At 37.5% G+C, this 21,683-nt stretch overlaps 1 protein-coding gene across 1 annotated transcript in view; it reads right to left on the bottom strand.

Moving 5' to 3' along the window:
* The window catches only part of LOC104986729 (ATP-binding cassette sub-family A member 3-like), a 201,002-nt gene that overhangs the window by 115,361 nt on the left and 63,958 nt on the right, over nucleotides 1-21,683 (bottom strand). The window contains exons 10-11 of the mRNA XM_010837415.1: nucleotides 19,659-19,796; nucleotides 12,863-13,009 (exon numbers count right to left, since the gene is read on the bottom strand). Coding sequence (XP_010835717.1) covers nucleotides 12,863-13,009; nucleotides 19,659-19,796 — 285 coding nt within the window. The remainder of the gene's footprint in view (nucleotides 1-12,862; nucleotides 13,010-19,658; nucleotides 19,797-21,683) is intronic.

Raw genomic sequence — 21,683 nt, 5'->3', positions numbered from 1 at the left:
AAACCACCACCCCGAAGCCCTGCTCTGGCCACATCAGAAGTTGGTCAGTCAACACGAGGCTGAAGCTTGAGGAACCAACAAGATGGACAAAAGGCCATATTGGTTATTAATTGGACTGGGACTCCCCGCTATTCATCTTATTCAGAATTGGGCTTTACTCTGTTTTTCCCCAAGAGTGGACCTGTATCCTAAAACTTTCCCTCTGCTTTGCCTACTTCTTCATAGTTCTTGTTTTTTGGAATCTCCTACTGTGATCAGCTTGAATATGAAAACAGCATATTTTTGCCTTATAGTTCTGTTAAGTTGTAAAATCCCCTCCTCATCTGAGAGTCAGGATGATTGTTCTGAATGTATGGAATCTTTCTACCAATAAAGGAAATGGGTCCAAGGATTCACTTACTCTATATACCAACTGGCCGCATGTTATAGTTCAGCTTCCCTATGCACTCAGTTCAGTTCAGTTCAGTTCAGTCGCTCAGTCGTGTCCGACTCTTTGCGACCCCATGAATCGTAGCACGCCAGGCCTCCCTGTCCATGGGAAGGAAAAATTACTGGAAGGGAAAAATTAGAGCCCTCAGAGTGAATGGCCTCTTTGGAGGATGGTTCTCTTGGCTACGTTGGTTTAAAAAAATGATTGGGATGGTCGTAGTCATACTCGCTGGATGTCTGCTTATTCCCTGCTTCACATCCCTCCTAATCAGGGTTGTAACAGGTTTCATAGAGACAGTTGTCGAATGGAGGATGGCCACCCAGTTGCTGCTTTTCAAGGGATACCAGCAAGTGCCAGAAGATGATGCTCTCTGATGGCTGTAGATGCACCCTAAACATCAAGAGATGGGGATGAGATGGGAGCTAGGTAAAGCCCCTAATTAAAGTAACAACCTTTTGCTTTCCCATCCATTATTTTGTGTTAACAGCTTGCTTGTTATATCCTTGGGAACTTGGACTACCTGGGGAGGGGAGGGATCTGAGCTGTTTGAGTGGGAAGCTTATGGTGTATAAAAGATACACAGAACAAAGCCTGGGTGCTCAGCCTTTGGAGGTGACTCTGCAGAGCTGGCACCGGTGCTGAAAAACCCCTGCTGTTCTGCATCTTTGAGTGCTACTTGTCTCTTTCCTTCACCATGGTTTCTATAACAACCTTAGTTATTTGAATGCTGAGTTTTAAGCCAGTTTTTTTCGCTCTCCTCTTTCACCTTCATCAAGCAGCTCCTTAATTTCTCTTCTCTTTCTGCCTCAAGGGTGGTGTTATCTGCATATCTGAGGTTATTGATATTTCTCCCGGCAATCTTGATTCCAGCTTGTGCTTCATCTAGCCCAGGATTTCTCATGATGTACTCTACATATAAGTTAAATAAGTAGGGTGTCAATATACAGCCATGATGTACTCCTTTCCCAATTTGGAACCAGTTGGTTGTTCCATGTCCGGTTTGAACTGTTGCTTCTTGACCTGGACACAGGTTTCTCAGGAGGCAGGTAAGGTGGTCTGGTAGTCCCATCTCTTTAAGAATTTTCCACAGTTTGTTGTGGAATGTCAATGGCTTTAGTGTACTCAATGAAGCAGAAGCAGATATTTTACTGGAATTCTCTTGCTTTTTATATGATCCAGTAGATGTTGGCAATTTGATTTCTTGTTCCTCTGCCTTTTCTAAATCCAGCTTGAACATATGGAAGTTCACAGTTCATGTACTATTGAAGCCTGGCTTGGAGAATTTTGAGCATTACTTTGCTAGCATGTTAGATGAGTGCAGTTGTGTGATAGTTTGAACATTCTTGCGGCTTCCCTAGTGGCTCAGATGGTAAAGTGTCTGCCTGCAATGCGGGAGACCTGGGTTCGATCCCTGGGTCATGAAGATCCCCTGGAGAAGGAAATGGCAACCCACTCCAGTACTCTTGCCTGGAAAATCCCATGGATGGAGGAGCCTGGTAAGCTATAGTCCATTGGGTCGCAAAGAATTGGACACGACTGAGCGACTTCACTTCTTTCACTTACTTTACTTTGAACATTCTTTGGCATTGCCTTTCTTTGGGACTGGAACGAAAACTGACCTTTTCCAGTCCTGTGGGCACTGCTGAGTTTTCCAAATTTGCTGGCATATTGAATGCAGCACTTTAACAGCATCATCATTTTAAAAAATAGTCAAAGTAAGTGAATAGACGTTTCTTCAAAGAAGATATGTAAATGGACAATAGGTATATGAAAAGATGCTCAACATCACTAATCATTAGGGAATTGTAAATCAAAACCACAATATGAGAGCATCTCACATCTGTTAGGATGGCCATTGTTGAAACAAAGTATAGCAAGTGTTGGGGAGGATGTGGAGTAATTTGAACCATTGTATACTATTGGTGAAAATGTAAAATGGTGTAGCCACTGTGGGAAATAATATGAAAATTCCTCAAAGATTTAAAAATAGAACTACCATATGATCCAGGAGTCTCACTTCTATTTATCAAAAAGCACTAAGATTTGAATATTGAAGAGATTCTTAGATTAGATATTTCACTGTTATATTCATTGCAGTATTATGTATAATAGCCAAGATTCAGAACCTAAATATCCACCTACAGATGAGTTGATAAAGAAAATGTGGTATATACACACAATAGAATATTATCCAGCCTTTAAAAAAGGATAGGTGGAATGATGTCCGCATCACAGTGACGTAAGATACCTCTCATTTTTATCTTCCTACTCAACAATAGGGCTTGCCAGGTGGTGCAGTGGTAGAGTCCACTTGCTAGTGGAAGAGACACAAGAGACACAGGTTTGATCCCTGAGTTGGGAAGATCCCTTGGAGTAGGAAAGGGCAACTCACTCCTATATTGTTTCCTGGAAAATCCCATGGACAGAGGAGACTGGTGGGCTACAGTCCATGGCATCACAAACAGTCAGACACAACTGAGGACACACATACTCCACAATAACAAAATTGGCATTTATCCATGAACAAAAGTCCATCTGTGGACTCAAAGACTTAGAGAATGAACTTAACAGTTGCCTGTACACACTGCTATATTTAAAGTGGATAACCAACAAGGACCTACCCTATGGCACATGGAACTCTGCTCAACATGATATGGTAGCCTGGTTGGGAGGTGAGTTTGGGGTGAGTAAAAATGTGTATGTGTGGCTGAGTCCCTTCACAGTTCACCTGAAACTATCACAACACTGTTCATTGGTTATACCCCAATACAAAATAAAAACTTTAAAATATGGGGAAAAAACATGCCTCTGTGGAAGCTACGGCATCCAGCACCATGTGCCAAGGGATATGGGAGGAGTCTTGCCCACCTGGATATCAGGTAAAAGGCAGTCAGATTTGAGTCAGTATTGAGTTAGATCTCAATACTGGTGGTGAAAACTCCTTCAACCCCTATTGGCTGGCATCTGGTAGCATCTAGAAAACCCTGACTTAGGCAGTCACCCACAGAAGAGAGAGCCTTTATGAAAGCTTAAGTTTCCAAAGGAGAAGTTCCAGTACTCCAGTTGAGCAGAAAACAAGTCTGGAGACATTAAGAGTGGGTACAGGGAACAGCTGTTTGCCAGCAACACCCTTTCCCCAAGGTGGCAGGGACAAGGGAGACCTTCTAAATTCTCCTATAGGAAAGAGGGGGAGATGTCAAAGGATACAAACTTCAAGTCAGAAGGTGAATAAATTGTGGGGATCTAATGCACAGAATTGTAATATGGTTAACAATACTGTATTACATCCTTGAAAGCTGCTTTACAGTAGATCTTAAATGTTTCCAGCTCATAAAAGGTAATTATAACATGTGATAGAGGTGTTAGCTAATGCTACAATGGTAATGATTTTACAATATAAAAGTATATCAAATCAACATGTTGTATACCTTAAACTTACACAATGTTATATGTCAGGTATATCCCAATAAACCCAGAAAAAAAGAATGTGTTCCTTTTAGCAAAATTGTATTTGTATGAGAAAACAGAAACTTTAAGGGATTCACTAAATTAATGTCAATGTCTCAAAGAAAATCTAGAAATAAATCAAGTCTTTAGAATTGAAAAAATAAATTGGTCATAGATGTATGGGTTTATTTCTGGTCTCTCAATTTTATTTCATTGGTCTATTTGTTTATCCTTTGGCCAGCAACACATTGTTTTGACTTTTGTGATTAATGTAGCTTCAGAGTTTTATAATCTGGAATTTTGACATCAAGTTGATTCTTATTTTTAAAGATTTTTTTGGTGACCTTTGTAATTCCATATAAATTGTAGGATCAGTTTTTCCAATTCTGCAAAAAAGGCAGTTGGAATTTTTATAAAGACTTGTTGAATTGTTAGATTGCTTTTGGTAATATTGACAATTTTAAATGTTCTGATCCATGAACATATGAAATATTTCCATTAACTTAGGTCTTAACTTTTTTTCTTTCAGTAATATTTTGAGGTGCAGAGTAGTGTTGGAGAAGACTCTTGAGAGTCCCTTGGACTGCAAAAAGATCAAACCAGTCAATCCACAAGGAAATTAATCTTGTATATTTATTGGAAGGACTGATGCTGAAGCTGAAGCTTCAATAATTTGGCCACCTGATGCAAACTGACTCATTGGAAAAGACCCTGATGCTGGAAAAGATTGAAGGCAGGAGGAGAAGGGGACAATAGAGGATGATATGGTTGGGTGGCATCACCGACTCAATGGACATGAATTTGAGCAAGCTCTGGGAGTTGGTGATGGACAGGGAAGCCTGGCATGTGGCAGTCCACGGGGTTGCAAAGAGTCGGACATGACTGAGCGACTGAACTGAACTGAACTGATTGTTTTGTCATTTGTGTGTACAAGTCTTTCATTTTCTTGGTTAAATTTATTACTATGTATTCTATCCCTTTGGATGCTATATTTTCCGTTTCAAACTGTTCACTTATGGTATATAGAAATAGTTTTTTGTGTTAATCTTATAACCTGTAACTTTACAAAATTCATTTATTAGCTCTAGTAGACTTTTGTGGATTCTTTGGGCTTTCCATATACAGTATCATGCTATTTGTGAATAGGGATAATTTAGTTTAATTTTCCAATTTGGACAGCTTTTCTCTTTTTCTTGCCTAATTGCTTAGAAATTTCCATACAATGCTGAGTAGTAGTGGTGACAGAAGATATCCTTGCTTTTTTTGTAGTATTAAGAGGAAAGCTGATTTCAGACTTTCACCATTGTGTATAACTTTAGTTGTGTTTTTTAATAGATATTATGTCGAGGAAATTCCTTCTATTCCATTTTCTGAATGTTTTGTTTTGTTTTTGACAAGAAATTTTGTTGATTTTATCAAATGTTTTTTCTTGCATACTTAAGATGGTCATGTAGGTTTTGTTGTATTATTAACATACAGTAGTGATTGCACTGACTGACTTTCTTATGTTGAAACATTGCTGCATTCTTGGGAAAAATCCACTTGATCATGGTTTATATCCTTTTAATGTGCTCTTGTATATTGTTGATGATTTTTAAAAAACTATATTCAGAAGGAATATTTATCTGTACTTTCTTTTCCTGTGATGTCTTTATCTGGCTTTGACTGGAGGGTAATTGGCCTCATAGAACAGAAATGGTGGCCAAATAGAATAGAAAGTGTTCCTCTTCTATTATTCTTGGAAGTTTGAGAAAGCTTGATATTAATTCTTTAGATGTTTGGTAGAATTCAACAGTGCAGTCATTGAATTGGACTTTTCTTTGCTGGGAGGTATTGTAGGTGAAATTGTATCCCTACAAATTCATCTGTTAAAGTCTTAACCCCTAGTACCTCAGAATGCATATTTCAATATAGGGCCTTTAAAGAGGTAGTTAAGATAAAATGAAGTTATATCAGTGGGCTCTAATCCAATATGACTGGTATCCTTATAATAAGAATTAGGACACAGCTGTGAACAAAAGGAAGACCACGTGAAGACGCAGGAGAAGATGGCCTTCTATAAGCCAAGGAAAAAGCCTCAGAAAAAAAAAAGAAAAAGAAATCAAGCCTGTTAATACCTTAAACTTGGACTTCCAGCCTCTAGAACTGTGAGGAAAAATAAATTTCTGTTTTTTAATTCACCCCATCTGTGGTATTTTTTTATGGTAGCCCTAGCAAATAAATACAGAAGGCTTTTTATTACTGACTCAAGTGCTTTACTTGTTATAGTTTTGTTCCATTTTCTATTTCTTCATGAATCTGTTTAGGTAATTCATATGTTTCTAGGAATTTGTCCATTTTATTTTGATTATTTAACCTGTTAGCATATGATTGTTCACAGTGTTCTCTCATAAGTCCTTTTCATTTCTTTAGGTTAGCAGTACACAGCACTTGGATCACAGCCTTCTTGTGGTGAAGGGGCTTGTGTAGCTCAATGAAGCTGTGAGTCATGCCATGCAGGGCTACCCATGACAGACAGGTCATAGTGAAGAGTTCTGACAAAATGTGGTCAACTGGAGGAGGAAATGGTAACCCACTCCAGTATTCTTGCCGGGAGAACCCCAAGAACAGTGTAAAATGGCAAAAAGATATGACACTGGAAGATGATCCCCCTATCCTCCTCTCCCCAGGTTGGAAGGTGTCCAACATGCTCCCAGGGAAGGTCAGAGGGCAATTACTAATAGCTCCAGAGAGAATGAAGTGGATATGCCAAAGCAGAAATGATGCTAAGTTGTAGATGTGTCTGGTGGTGAAAGCAAAGTCTGATCCTGTGAAGAACAGTATTGCACAGGAAACTGGAATGTTAGGCCCATGAATCAAAGTAAATTGGACAAGGTTAAGCAGGAGATGGCAAGAGTAAACATCCACATCTCCAGAATCAGTGAACTAAAATGGACGGGAATGGGCAAATTTAATTCAGATGACTATTTTATCTACTACATTGCGCTCAACATTCAAAAAACTAAGATCATGGCATCTGATCCCATCACTTCATGGGAAATAGATGGGGAAACAGTGGAAACAGTGTCAGACTTTATTTTTGGGGGCTCCAAAATCACTGCAGATGGTGATTGCAGCCGTGAAATTAAAAGATGCTTACTCCTTGGAAGGAAAGTTATGACCAATCTAGATAGCATATTAAAAAGCAGAGATATTACTTTGCTAACAAAGGTCCATCTAGTCAAGGCTATGGTTTTTCCAGTGGTCATGTATGGATGTGAGAGTTGGACTGTGAAGAAGGCTGAGCGCCGAAGAATTGATGCTTTTGAACTGCAGTCTTGGAGAAGACTCTTGAGAGTCCCTTGGACTGCAAGGAGATCCAACCAGTCTATCCTAAAGGAGACCAGTCCTCGGTGTTCATTGGAAGGACTGATGCTGAGACTGAAACTCCAATACCTCATGCAAAGAGTTGACTCATTGGAAAAGACCCTGATGCTGGGAGGGATTGAGGGCAGGAGGAGAAGGGAATGACAGAGGATGAGATGGCTGGATGGAATCACTGACTTGATGCACATGAGTTTGGGTGAACTCTGGGAGTTGGTGATGGACAGGGAGGCCTGGCATGCTGTGATTCATGGGGTCGCAAAGAGTCGGACATGACTGAGCGACTGAACTGAACTGAACAGTGTGCAAGAATTGCTTAGAAGAAATGGAGTAGCCCTCATAGTCAACAAAAGTGTTCAAAATACAATACCTGGGTGCAACCTTTAAAATGACAGAATGATCTCGGATTGTTCTAAGGCAAACCATTCAACATCACAGTACTCGAAGTCTATTCCCAAAACACTGATGCAGAAAAAGCTGATGTTGATCTGTTCTATGAAGACCTACAACATCTTCTAGAACAAAAAGATGTCCTTCTCATCATAGGGGATTGGAGTGCAAAAGCGGAAGTCAAGAGATACCCGGTATAATAGACAAGTTTGGCTTTGTAGTACAAAATGAAGCAGAGCAAAGGCTAACAGTTTTGTCAAAAGAACACACTGGTCATAGCAAACACCCTCTTCCAGGAATCCAAGAGACAACTGTACACATGGACATCACCAGATGGTCAATACCAAAATCAGATTGATTATGTTCTCTGCAGTGGAAGTAAGAAATGCTCTATACCATCAGCAACAAGACCTGGAGCTGACTGTGGCTCAGATTATGAGTTCCTTATTGCAAAATTCAGGGCTTAAATTGAAGAAATCAAGAAGATAATTAGGCCTAAATTAAACCCCCACATACAGTGTAGATGATGAGTAGATTCAAGGGATTAGACCTGGTAGACAGAGTGCCTAAAGAACTGTGGATGGAGGTTAGTAACATTGTACAGGAGACAGTGACCAAAACCATCCCAAAGAAAAAGAAATGCAAGATGTGAAACTGGTTGTCTGAAGAGGCTTTTCTTTTCTTTTCTTTTTTTTTTTGGGGGGGGGGCGCATTTATTTACTTATTTATTTGCATTTAGCACAATATCATGTTTTATTTATTTTTTAACATTATTTATTTTTTGCTGGTTTTAGTTTTTAATTAATTAATTAATTTTTAAATATAAATTTTAATTGGAGGCTAATTACTTTACAATATTGTAGTAGTTTTGCCATGCATTGCATGAATCAGCCATGGGTGTACATGTGTTCCTCATCCTGACCCCCCCTCCCACCTCCATCCCCATCCCACCCTTCTAGGTCATCCCAGTGCACCAGCCCCGAGCACCCTGTCCCATGCATTGAACCTGGACTGGTGATCCATTTCACACATGATAATATACATGTTTCAGTGCCATTCTCCCAAATCATCCCACCCTTGCCCTCTCCCACAGAGTCCAAAAGACTAGCTAAGGAAAGAAGGAAGCAAAAGGCAAGGGAGAAAGGGAAAGATATACCCAACTGAATGCAGAGTTCCAAAGAATAGCAAGGAAAGATAAGAAGGCCTTCTTAAGTGAACAGTGCAAAGAAATAGAACAAAATGATAGAATGGGAAAGACTAGAGATATCTTTAAGAAAATTGGAAATATCAAAAGGACATTTCATGTAAGGATGGGCACAGTAAAGGACAGAAACAGTAATGACCTAACAGAAATAGACAAGATTAAGAAGGGGTGGCAAAAATACACAGAAGTACTATGTAAAAAAGGTCCTAATGGATAACCATGAGGGTGTAGTCTCTCACTTAGAGCCGGGCATTCTGGAGTGTGAATTCAAGTGGGCCTTAGAAAGCATTACTGTGAACAAAGCTAGGAGAGGTGACGGAATTCCACCTGAGCTATTTAAAATCCTAAAAGATGCTGCACTCAATGTATCAGCAAGTCTGGGAAACTCAGAAGTGGCCTCAGGACTGAAAAAGGTCAGTTTTCATTCCAATCCCAAAGAAAGGCAATGCCAAAGATTGTTCAAATTACCATACAATTGTGCTCATCTCACATCCTAATAAGGTAATGCTCAACATCTGTCAAGCTAGGCTTCAGCAGTATTTGAATAAAAAACTTTCAGATGTACAAGCTGGGTTTAGAAAAGGCAGAGGAAGCAGAGGTCAAATTGCCAACATTTGTTGGATCCTAGAGAAAGCAAGGGAATTCCAGAAAAACATCTACTTCTGCTTCATTGACTACGCTAAAGCCTTTGAGTGTGTGGATCATGACAAACTGTGGAAAATTCTTAAACAGATAGGAACACCAGACCATCTTACCTGTCTCCTGAGAAACCTGTATGTAGGTCAAGAAGCAACAGTTTGCCAAATATCAAAATGTAAAGTTTTTAAAAAAAAAGAAGCAACAGTTTGAATCAGACATGGAGCAACTGACTGGTTCAAAATTGGGAAAGGAGTACGACAAGGCTGTATATTGTCATCCTGCTTGTTTAACTTTTATATGCAGAGCACATCATGAGAAATGCTGGGCTGGATGAATCATAAGCTAGAATCAAGATTGCTGGGAGAAATCAACATCAGATATGAAGCTGATATCACACTAATGGCAGCAAGTGAAGAGGAACTAAAGAGCCTCTTGATGAGGGTGAAAGAGGAGAGTGAAAAAAGCGGGACTGAAACTCAACGTTCAAAAACGCGGGACTGAAACTCAACATTCAAAAACCAAGATGATGACATCCGGTCCCATCACTTCATGGCAAATAGAAGGGGGAAAAGTGGAAGCAACGACAAATTTTTTTTCCTTGGGCTCCGAAATCACTGTGGACGGTGACTGCAGCCATCAGTATCTAACTGTATTAATTTTCTTAAGCAGCTTGGAGTTTTTTGGTTTCAGTTTCTACTGTATTTCTTTTCCTGTCCTATCTTGCTCCCTGCCTACAGAACTGCAAATTTTCTGTGGCTTTTAAGCACTTTAAAGTGCCTCAAGCTGGCCTGTTTTTTTTCCTGTGGATTCCAAATTGCATCCATACCACACTGCCTCTCCCACAAGTACTCCATTAGGCAAGATAGAAACCAGTCTCAAAGGCAGCCCCAGACAAGCAAGATCACTAAATGGAAATCCCAGCTTTCCCCTTTTGCCCCAAGGTAAAATTTAGGCATTGTGAAGATTCCTTCTGACTCTGCCATACTGTTTGGAGGGACAGATTAAGTGAGAAAATGACACAAACTTCATGTGCTTTATGGTATTCACTAAGTAGTCATTTGTGCACTGTAGCTTCCAAACTGGTTTCTAGAATTCTCAGAAAGGTATTTCATCCCTGTATGTTGTTGTCATCCCAGTGTCTCTGAGATGCACAGGGCCTGAGGCTTCCGAAACTGCTGAGTCACTCTCACCTATCATCCAATTTACCTTTTTCTTTATTTGGTATTGCTTTATTGCTGTAAGGCTTCGCCTGCTTCCAGAGCTCTGCCAAAATTGGTGTTGACATTCTGTATTTCTTCATCAGTTTAGTTTGTGAAGGGACTAAAGGTTGGAGCTACCTCCTCTGCCGTGTTTTCACTGGACGGTTGCTTTTGATCTGCATCTTGTGTATGAATAGGATTTCAATAGGTGCCAGTGGACTCTCACCTATTGAAATCCTATTCATAACAAGAACTGAACTGTGATGCCTACATTAGGCATTCCCAGTGTAGATGGGAAAGTGTATGACAAGTGTTCTTAAGTAACACGTAAAGCATGGAACCTCACTTCTGTCAGAAGAAATAAAAGAGAAGAAATAAGTTTTGGTGAAGATGTAGAAAAGGAAAAACTTACACACTGTTGGTGGAATATAATTGGTACAACCACTATGAAACAATGTGGTGGTTTCTCAAAAAATTAAAAACAGAACTACTATATAATCAAGCGATTATACCTCTGTACATTTATCCAAAGAAAATGAAAACACTAAATCCAAAGATATATATGCTTCCCTATGTTCACTGTAGCATTTTTTTGGCCATACCTTGCAGCTTGCAGGATCTTAATTCTCCAACCAGGGACTGAATCCATACCCTCGGCAGAGAAAATGTGGAATCCTAATTATAATATCTAATATATGGAAGCTTCCCTGGTAGCTCTAATGGTAAGGAATCTGCCTGTAATGCAGGAGACCAGGGTTTGATCCCTGGGTCAGGAAGATCCCCTAGAGAAGGGAATGGCAACCCACTCCAGTATTCTTGCCTGGAGAATTCCATGGACAACAGGAGCCTGTTGGACTACAGTCTATGGAGTCACAAAGAGCTGGACAAGACTAAGTGACTAGCACACACAAGATATGGAAGCACATATCCACTGAGAGATGAATAGATAAGATGTGATACATGTATCTATATTTATACCTATCTTTCCATTTGTAACAATATGATCCATTAGAGGGTATGAAGCTAAGTGTAAAGCATAAGGAATATAATCAGCAATACTGCAATAACTTTGATCTGTGGTTATTAGAATTATTGTGATGACCACTTCATAATGTATAAAAACACTGAATCACTATGTCATATGACTGAAACTAAAATAATATTTTGTAAAGAAAATGTTCTAACCATAAAAAAAGAAAAATAAAGCATGGTGTGTATTCCAGGACAAATTATGTAAAGCATATTAACTATATATATTATACATATATTAATATTATCATGAAGGTAATGATAACTAGAATCATGACCTTGTGTTAGCTAGGCAGTCATTCTTTTAAGAAAAGTTTTAACAGACATAGAGGGAGTCAGTTCAAATACACAAAACAGCAGAGACTATGAGTAGTGTCTGCCCCTCTTGTTAGTTTTGACATCACTTTTGTAACAAACAGAGGCTGTTTTTATCTTGAGTACTAGGCTCAACCCTGCTTTAGCCTCTAGGACTTATGCTCAACATAGAGTTCACTGTTCTAATGGTCCCTAGTATTCTTTATCCATTCTTTCTTTTTAGTGAATACAATATTTCTAAAGTATAAACCTTCATAAAATATCCTTTCATGACCTTTCATTGCTCTCAGAATAAATTCTAAACTTTAATGGATGGCTTCCCCCAATTCTTTTATGATTTGACCTTTTGATTATTCATCTATCTTCATCTTTTGCCATTATTTACATTCCTTTCATAGTCTAGTCATATGTCTGTTCCCTGCTCTTCAGTTTTCTAGTCTTTGCTTATATAATGTTCTTCTTTCCTTTCCTTCATAGCTCTTTATATCTCTTATTTGCCTCATATTGATGTCACTACCCCATTCATCATGCCCAAAACAGGTTAGGTGTCATTCTTTTGGATTCTACATCTTCCTTTTCATTTATGGTGTGTTGTATGTTTCACATTTTTGTCTGTATCTCTACCAGAGTATAAAACTGAATGTAACAACTTTGAATTCGCCACTGTTATATCTATTCCTAGAAAAAGAGCCGGCACATTTTTAATTGATTAAATTAATGTACTATATCATGTGAGCATCTTGGTTTTAAATAATTGAAACTGTAATAATAACTACAACACTGAAATGAAAACATACTTTAACACTAAAAGTTGTTGATTGATTTATAGTTTAGAAGGAACCTGACTGCTGCTTTGGATAGAGCCAAATACATACCTGTGAGAATAGACAAGGCTGTGGTTTTTCCTGCCCCATTTTGTCCTAGGAGAATAGTGATCTGCCCTTTATATAAATTCAAAGACATATTGTTTATTACTACTTTGTCACCTAATTCCTGTGGAATAAAGAAAAGAAATAACTTGATATTTTTCACTTATCACTTATTAAAGACGCTTATATCCTATCCTTAGAAGAAACATCATATCATCAAACTCACATTGTATAAAAAAGATGATACTGTGAACAAGGAGCAATACATGTAGGTGCATTGAGTTTGTATACTAGCCAAAATAAATATGAAGTCTTGGTGGTATGTATATCTATTTACACTTGGTAAGGAAAATGGAGACTTTTTTATACTTTGTGTATAAAGAACATCATATTGTAATTATGGGTTTAATAAACTGTAGCAGGATCTAGGAAAGCTCACAGAAACTGCCACCAATTATTGGAAAAGTTGATGCCGTGATTTCAGCCAGAAGTTTATTTATTGATAAAAACCTGATGGCTCAGCTGGTAAAGAATCTGTCTGTAATGCGGAAGACCTGGGTTTGATCCCTAAGTTGGGAAGATCCCCTGGAGAGGGGAAAGGCTACCCACTCCAGTATTCTGGCTTGGAGAATTCCATGGACTGTATAGTCCATGGGGTCACAAAGAGTTGGACATGACTGAATGACTTTCACTTCACTTCAAAAGCATGTCCAGAAATTCTTAAGATTCCAAACAGCAGCTCAAATATGGTCCATTATCTGCTTTTGTATGGCAAAAAAACAAAACAAAACAAAAACTAGGAACAGTTTTTTATACTTTTAAAGACTTGGTAAAAAATATAAAACAGAATATGTGACAGACACTCTATGTGGATCATGGAGCCTAAAATATTTATTTGATCCTTTATAAAACATGCTTGACAAACTTTCAGAAGGGTCTTTTGAAAATTCCTACTATAGTTGACTTTTGAACAACATGGGGGTTAATTAACATATAATTTATAGTTGGTCTTCCATATCTGTGCTTCCTGCACATCAACTGATTCAACCAACCATAGACTGCATAGTACTACAGTATTTACTCCTGAAAAATATCCACATAGAAGAGATTGATGTATGGCAAAAGCCAACACAATATTGTAGAGCAATTATCCTCCAATTCAAGAAAATTAGAGATACGAAGGGAACATTTCATGCACAGATGGGCACAATAAAGGACAGAAATGGTATGGACCTAACAGAAGCAGAAGATATTAAGAGGTGGCAAGAATATACAGAACTATACAAAAAACATCTTAATGACCCATATAACCACGATGGTGTGATCACTCACCTAAAGCCAGACATCTTGGAGTGAAAAGTTAAGAAGGCCTTAGGAAGCATCACTATGAACAAAGATAGTGGAGGTGATGGAATTCTAGTTGAGCTATTTCAAATCCTAAAAGATGATGCTGTGAAAGTGCTGCCTTCAATATGCCAGCAAATTTGGAAAACTCAGAAGTGGCCACAGGACTGGAAAAAGTTGGTTTTCATTCCAATCCCAAAAAAGGGCAATGTCAAAGAAAGTTCAAACTACCATACAATTGCACTCATTTCACATGATAGCAAGATAATGCTCAAAATCCTTCAAGCTAGGCTTCAAAAGTATATGAACTGAGAACTTCCTGATGCACAAGCTGGTTTTAGAAAAGGCAGAGGAACCAGAGATCAAATTGTCAACATCCGCCGGATTATAGAAGAAACAAGAGAATTCCAGAAAAACATCTACTTCTGCTTCATTGACTAAAGCCTTTGACTGTGTCGATCACAACAAACTTTGGAAAATTCTTCAAGAGATGGGACTACCAGATCACCTTACCTGTCTCCTGAGAAACCTGTATCAAGGTCAAGAAGCAACAGTTACAACTGGACATGGAACAATGGACTGATCACAATTGGGAAAGGAGTACATCAAAGCTGTATATTGTCACTTTGCTTATTTAACTTATATGCAGAATACATCATGTGAAATGCTGGACTGGATGAAACACAAGCTGGAGTCAAGACTGCTGGAGAAATATCAACAACCTCAGATATGCAGATAATACCACACTAATGGCAGAAAGTGAAGAGGAACTAGAGCCTCTTGGTGAAGGTGAAAGATGAGAGTGAAAAATCTGCTAAAGACTCAAATTAAAAAAACTAAGATTATGGCATCCAGTCCCATCATTTCATGGCAAATAGAAGTGGAAACAGTGAAAGACTTTATTTTCTTGGGCTTCAAAATCCCTGTGAACAGTGACTGCAGCCACAAAACTAAAAGATGCTTGCTTCTTGGAAGAAAAGCTATGAGAAATCTAGACAGCATAATAAACAGCAGAGACATCACTTTGCCACAAAGTCTTGTATAGTCAAAGCTATGGTTTTTCCAGTAGTCATATACGGATGTGAGAGTTGAATCACAAAGAAGGCTGAGCACTGAAGAATTAATGCTTTTGAACTGTGGTGCTGGAGAAAGTTCTTGAGAGTCCCTTGGACAGCAAGGAGATCAAATCAGTCAATTCTAAAGGAAGTCAACTCTGAATATTCATTGGAAGGATTGTTGTTTTAGGATTTCAAATCCTAAAAGATGATGCTGTGAAAGTGCTGCACTCCATATGTCAGCAAATTTGCAAAACTCAGCAGTGGTCACAGGACTGGAAAAGGTCAGTTTTCATTTCAATCCCAAAGAAAGGCAATGCCAAAGAATGTTCAAATGATCTCACATTCTAGCATTCATCTCACATGCTAGCATTACCAAAAGGCAGAGGAACTAGAGATCAAATTTCCAACATCCACTGGATCATCGAAAAACCTAGAGAATACCAGAAAAACATCTACTCCTGCTTTATTGATTATGCCAAAGCCTTTGACTGTGTAGATCAAAACAAAATGTGGAAAATTCTTCAACAGATGGGCATACCAGACCACCTTACCTTCCTCCTGAGAAACCTGTATGCAGGTCCAGAAGCAACAGTTAGAACCGGACATGGAACAATCAACTGGTTCCAAATTGGGAAAGGAGTACGCCAAGACTGTATATTGACACCCCGCTGATTTAACTTATATGAAGAGTACATCATGTGAAATGTCAGGATGGATGAAGCACAAACTGGAATCAAGATTACCAGGAGAAATATCAATATCTCAGATATGTAGATGACAGCTCTTTTATGGCATAAAATGAAGAGAAACTAAAAAGCCTCTTTATAAAAGTGAAAGAGGTGAGTGAAAAATCTGGCTTAAAACTCAACATTTAAAAAACGAAGATCATGGCATCTGGTCCCATCACTTCATGGCAAATAGATGGGGAAACAATGGAAACAGTGACAAACTTTATTTTGGGGGGCTCCAAAGTCACTGCAGATGGTGACCGAAGACATGAAATTAAACAAAGCTTGCTCCTTGGAAGAAAAGCTGTGACCAACCTAGACAGCATATTAAAAAGAAGAGACATAGGATGAGATGGTTGGATAGCATCACTGACTTGATGGACATGAGTTTTAGCAAGCTCTGGGAGTTTGTGATGGACAGGGAAGCCTGGTGTGCTGCAGTCCATGGGGTTGCAAAGAGTTGGACAAGACTGAGTGACTGAACTGAACTGAACTGACATGTACATTTATACATGTGTGCTAAGTCACTTCAGTCGTGTCTGACTCTTTGTGACCCCATGGACTGCAGCAGCTAGGCTCCTCTGTCCATGGGGTTTTCCAGGCAAGAATACTGGAGTGAGTTGCCATGCCCTCCTCAAGGGGATCGTCCCAAGCCAAGGATCAAATGTGCATCTCATGTCTCCTGCATTGGCAGGTGGGTTCTTTACCTCTAATGTCACCTGGGAAGCCCCCATAGTATACATGTATATTAATCAGGTGACATTTAAGTAGGATAATTAGCTTTTTGGATGTTAATCAAACCTCAAAAACGTGGTTTTAGAAACACATGGATATTGCCTAGTTGATGTTGTTCTATTCAAATACAATAAATTATACAAACATTCAGAAAATATTTTAATTTGAAAATTAAAACCAATAACCTGAAAGTCTTAGTGTTATAGTAAAACAGAATTCAATAATAAAAAAAGGTAAGTGGTGTAGTTATATAAACAACAATTAGAGTAGATTTAAGAGAGAAAAAATATTGCCAAAGATAAGAATGTCATTTTATAATCATAATGAGATCAGTCTTTCAAGAGGACATAATATTACTAAATGTTTATATACCCAATAACTGAATTCAAAATGCATGAGGCAACAATCAATAGAACTACAAACAGAAATAGAAAAATGCAGTTATTATCAAAGACTTTGATACTTTGCTCTCAATAATTGTTAGAATGTGTAGAATCAGTAAGGGTATAGAATACTTGAAGAGCAAATAACTAACTTGTCTTAATTGACATTTTTGTATTAATTCACTTAACAGGAGCAGATTACACATTATTTTCAAGTACTTATAAAATTTATTTAGACAAATGATTGACTGAAACAAGTAAGAATCAACACATTTAAAAGAACTGAAGTCATACAAAGTGTCTTTCTTTGACCATAATCAGAGTTAAATTAGAAATTAATTACAAAAAAGATCTCAGGAAAATTCCCCAAGTAATTAGATACAAAATAATACATGTACAAAATCTCTTCTGGAAAATTGAAAAGGAGGAAATACTTCCCAACTCACTATATGAAGCTATCATTATCCTGGTATCAAAATGAGAGAAATACCTTACAACAAATGAAAAGAGAACAATATCTATCATAAAAATCCTCATTAAAAACACTCTAAACAAAATTTAAGAAAATTGAATCCATTAAAAAAGACAATAAAAAGATTCATTTCTGGGAAATAAGCATGAAGAACTCCATAGACCCACTCCACAGTGGAACAAGAAATTCTGGTAAAAATTTAAAAAACATGTTTCATGTTGAGGTTTGATAGAAAACTACAAAATTCTGTAAGCAATTATCATTCAGCTAAAAAATAATAATAAAAGGAGTTCAGAACTGAAAAAAAGAAAAAAAAATTAAAAAACAAAACAAAAAACAACCACTTAAAGCCTCCAGAAACTGATCTGAGAAAATACTGCAAATGGAGAAACACTTAAGAAAGTCTACTATAACTTGGTAAGAACAGCAAAGGTCTATGTTATTTAACATTTAATTGCTCCATTAATAGTTTGTTATCTAGTTTCCTTCTTTTCTTTCAGTGCCCACTTATTCCCCAATATTCTCCATTCTGTGGAAAATATCTTGGATTTGTCCATTTCTTTTAATAGGTATTGCTATGACCTTTGTTCAACTATCATTACTTCTGAAGCACGGTACCATTGGTCTTTGTTTCCTATACTTCTCCTTAACTCCTCAATTTCCAACATCCCATTTCCCACAAGGTAGTAAAAAATGATCTTAAAAAAAAAAAAAAAATATATATATATATATGTACACACACACACATTCCTCTAGCCAAATAATGGCTTCCCAGTGAAGCCATTTACTAACATTCTTTTGCCTCCAAATATTGTATTTGTTTTTTTTTCTGTTCCTCAAACACATTGACAGGGTAACAGGTAGGAAGACTAGGGGTCCCCAAGAGGCAGGAGGAAATAAACTGCAAGTGGCAGACATTTTTTCCTAATTCTATGCTGTCACGGCAACTCCTGGTTCCACTTGAACTTAACTTTTCTCAAACCTTGAGCTAACCAATGTGTTTTTCTTATGGAAATGTTTTTCTTAAGCTATCTTGATGAAACTATGTATTTCCCTTGGAATCTGCCTTTCTTCAAATCCATTTCCCCCAAGACTAACCTTTTTCTCAAACCTTGAACTGCTAATGGCTCTACAAACCAGTATGTCTTATACATGGAAATGTTCTCTTAAGCTCTGTTAATGAAACTATGTATTTGCTTGGAAATCGGCCTTTCTTCAAGATTCATGTCAATTGTTTTATGGCTGGGATGACTCACCTTGTGCCAATGCTATCTCAAAATGCATGCTGTGGGAGAGGGGCCAGGTGCAGCTCTCTCAGTTTTGAGGTGTTTCTTTTATCTAATTAGCAGCTTGCTAACAGATATATAACTCCTTGCTAAAAACTAGCAAGGGGGCACACTTTATGTCCCCTTCTGATGTCTATGTTGGAAGGTTTTACTATCCTTTTTATACTTTAATAAACCTTTGCTACACAAAAGCTTCTAGTGATTGAGCCTCGTCTCTGGCCACAGATCAAAATCCTCTCTCTGGAAGTCACGAATTCCGGCATAGCTAACAGCTCACAGCAGCAATCTTTCAACATGAAAGTCTTTCTCACCTCAGGGTTTTCAAATTTGTGATTTTCTAACATGAGTGTTTTTCCTTTAGCTTTTCAAATAATTGATTCTTCTCATTCTCTAGTTCAAAGGTTATCCCTTCAGAGAGGTTTTGCTTTAACTACCTTCGATGTTATCCTCTCCAACCACACACCCAAATGTTCTTATTGCATTATAAAGTTTATTTTCTTCAGAGAATTTTATTACAAAATTCAAATATCACTTGCTGCCAAATCCATTAGAGGAGATTAAAAATAAGCACAATGGGTAGAGCAAATAAGATCACACACAGAATATATATTTATATGTTCTATGAATGCTTCAGATGAGAATTATATTAACTATGATTCTTTATTAAGTATTTCATTTGATTTCTTGGAATAGCTAGTTACAAACAATCCTAATAGTAGTATGTAGTATTCAGTCTTTGTAAGAAAAAGAGACTTTTGAAACAATACCTTGTACAAATGTTTGATCTTGATACCTGCCACCAAGCCAGTAGGTTCAGCCTCAAAATACTTGTTTTGAGTTATCACAGAGTCATTCATTTCTTCTTTTTTTATTTTAATTCTTGGTTTGCTGAACCAGTATGAATGCTACAAAGAAACCCAAAGTGAAATTACCAAAGTGAGCATTAAGAAATGAAGCACTCTATCTGAACAGTCTCATAACAAGTAAATCAGTTGAGTCATTGTCAAAAAATAAGTGAAGTTAAGAAAAGTCCAGGATCAGGAGACTTCGCTGGTGAATTCTACTGAACATTTAAATAAGAGTTAACAGCAGTCCTTCAACTCTTCCAAAAAGTATAAGAGGAGAGAACATTCCATAATTCATTCTTATAAGGTCAGTGTTATCCTGACAGCAAATCCAGATAAAGAGATCACAAAGAAAGTAACTATAATCCAATATCTCTTATGACTATAGATGCAAAAATCAACTACTAGCAAACTGAATCTAATAAGCATATCAAAAGAATTATACATCATGATAAAGTGTGATTTATCCCAGGAATGCAGGGATGTTTCAACAAAAGAAAGTCAATCAATGTAATATATCACATTAATAGAACAAATGGAAGAAACACACGTGGTCATCTCAACTGATGGAAATAAAACCTTTGACAAAGTGTTTCAAGATAAAGAAGAAAACTATATCAAAATGATAAATGATAACAAAATGATATCATTAATCTATATTTCTGTCTTTGTGCCAGTACCATACTGTCTTGATGACTGTGGCTTTGTAGTAGAGCCTGAAGTCAGGCAGGTTGATTCCTCCAGTTGCTTTCTTCTTTCTCAAGATTGCTTTGGCTATTTGAGGTTTTTTGTATTTCCATACAAATTGTGAAATTATTTGTTCTAGCTCTGTGAAAAATACTGTTGGTAGCTTGATAGGGATTGCATTGAATCTATAGATTGAATCTATAGATAGCTTTGTGTAGTATACTCATTTTCACTATATTGATTCTTCTGATCCATGAAGATGGCAATTTCTCCGTCTATTTGTGTCCTCTTTGATTTCTTTCACCAGTGTTTTATAATTTTCTATATATAGGTCTTTTGTGTCTTTAGGTTGATATATTCCTAAGTATTTTATTCTTTTCATTGCAATGGTGAATGGAATTGTTTCCTTAATTTCTCTTTCTGTTTTCTCATTGTTAGTGTATAAGAATGCAAGGGATTTCTATGTGTTGATTTTATATCCTGCAAATTTACTATATTCATTGATTAGCTCTGGTAATTTTCTGGTGGAGTCTTTAGGGTTTTCTATGTAGAGGATCACATCATCAGCAAGCAGTGAGAGTTTTACTTCTTATGGAACAAAATAGAAAGCCCAGAGATAAATCCATGTACCTATGGGCACCATATCTTCGACAAAGGAGGCAAGAATATACAATGGAGAAAAGGCAATCTCTTTAACAAGTGGTGCTGAAAAAACTGGTCAACCACTTGTAAAAGAATGAAACTAGAACACTTTATAACACCATACACAAAAATAAACTCTAAATGGATTAAAGATCTAAACATTTAAGACCAGAAACTATACAACTCCTAGAGGAAATCATAGGCAAAACACTCTCTGACATAAATCACAGCAGGATCCTCTATGACCCACCTCCCAGGTATTGGAAATAAAAGCAAAAATAAACAAATGGGCCTAATTAAACTTAAAAGCTTTTGCACAACAAAGGAAACTATAAGCAAGGTGAAAAGACAGCCTTCAGAATGGGAGAAAGTAATATCAAATGAAGCAACTGACAAAGAATCAATCTCAAAAATATACAAGCAACTCCTGCAGCTCAATTCCAGAAAAATAAACGACCCAATCAAAAAATGGGCCAAAGGACTAAATAGACATTTCTCCAAAGAAGACATACAGATGGCTAACAAACACATGAAAAGATGCTCAACATCACTCATTATCAGATAAACGCAAATCAAAACCACAATGAGGTACCATTTCACGCCAGTCAGAATGGCTGC

Source organism: Bison bison, unplaced genomic scaffold (assembly GCF_000754665.1).
Source record: "Bison bison bison isolate TAMUID 2011002044 unplaced genomic scaffold, Bison_UMD1.0 scf7180017864072, whole genome shotgun sequence".
In the NCBI taxonomy this organism is placed as follows: Eukaryota; Metazoa; Chordata; class Mammalia; order Artiodactyla; family Bovidae; genus Bison; species Bison bison.
Note: the sequence above shows the minus strand (reverse complement) of the source record. Positions and strands in the feature narration are given on the sequence as shown.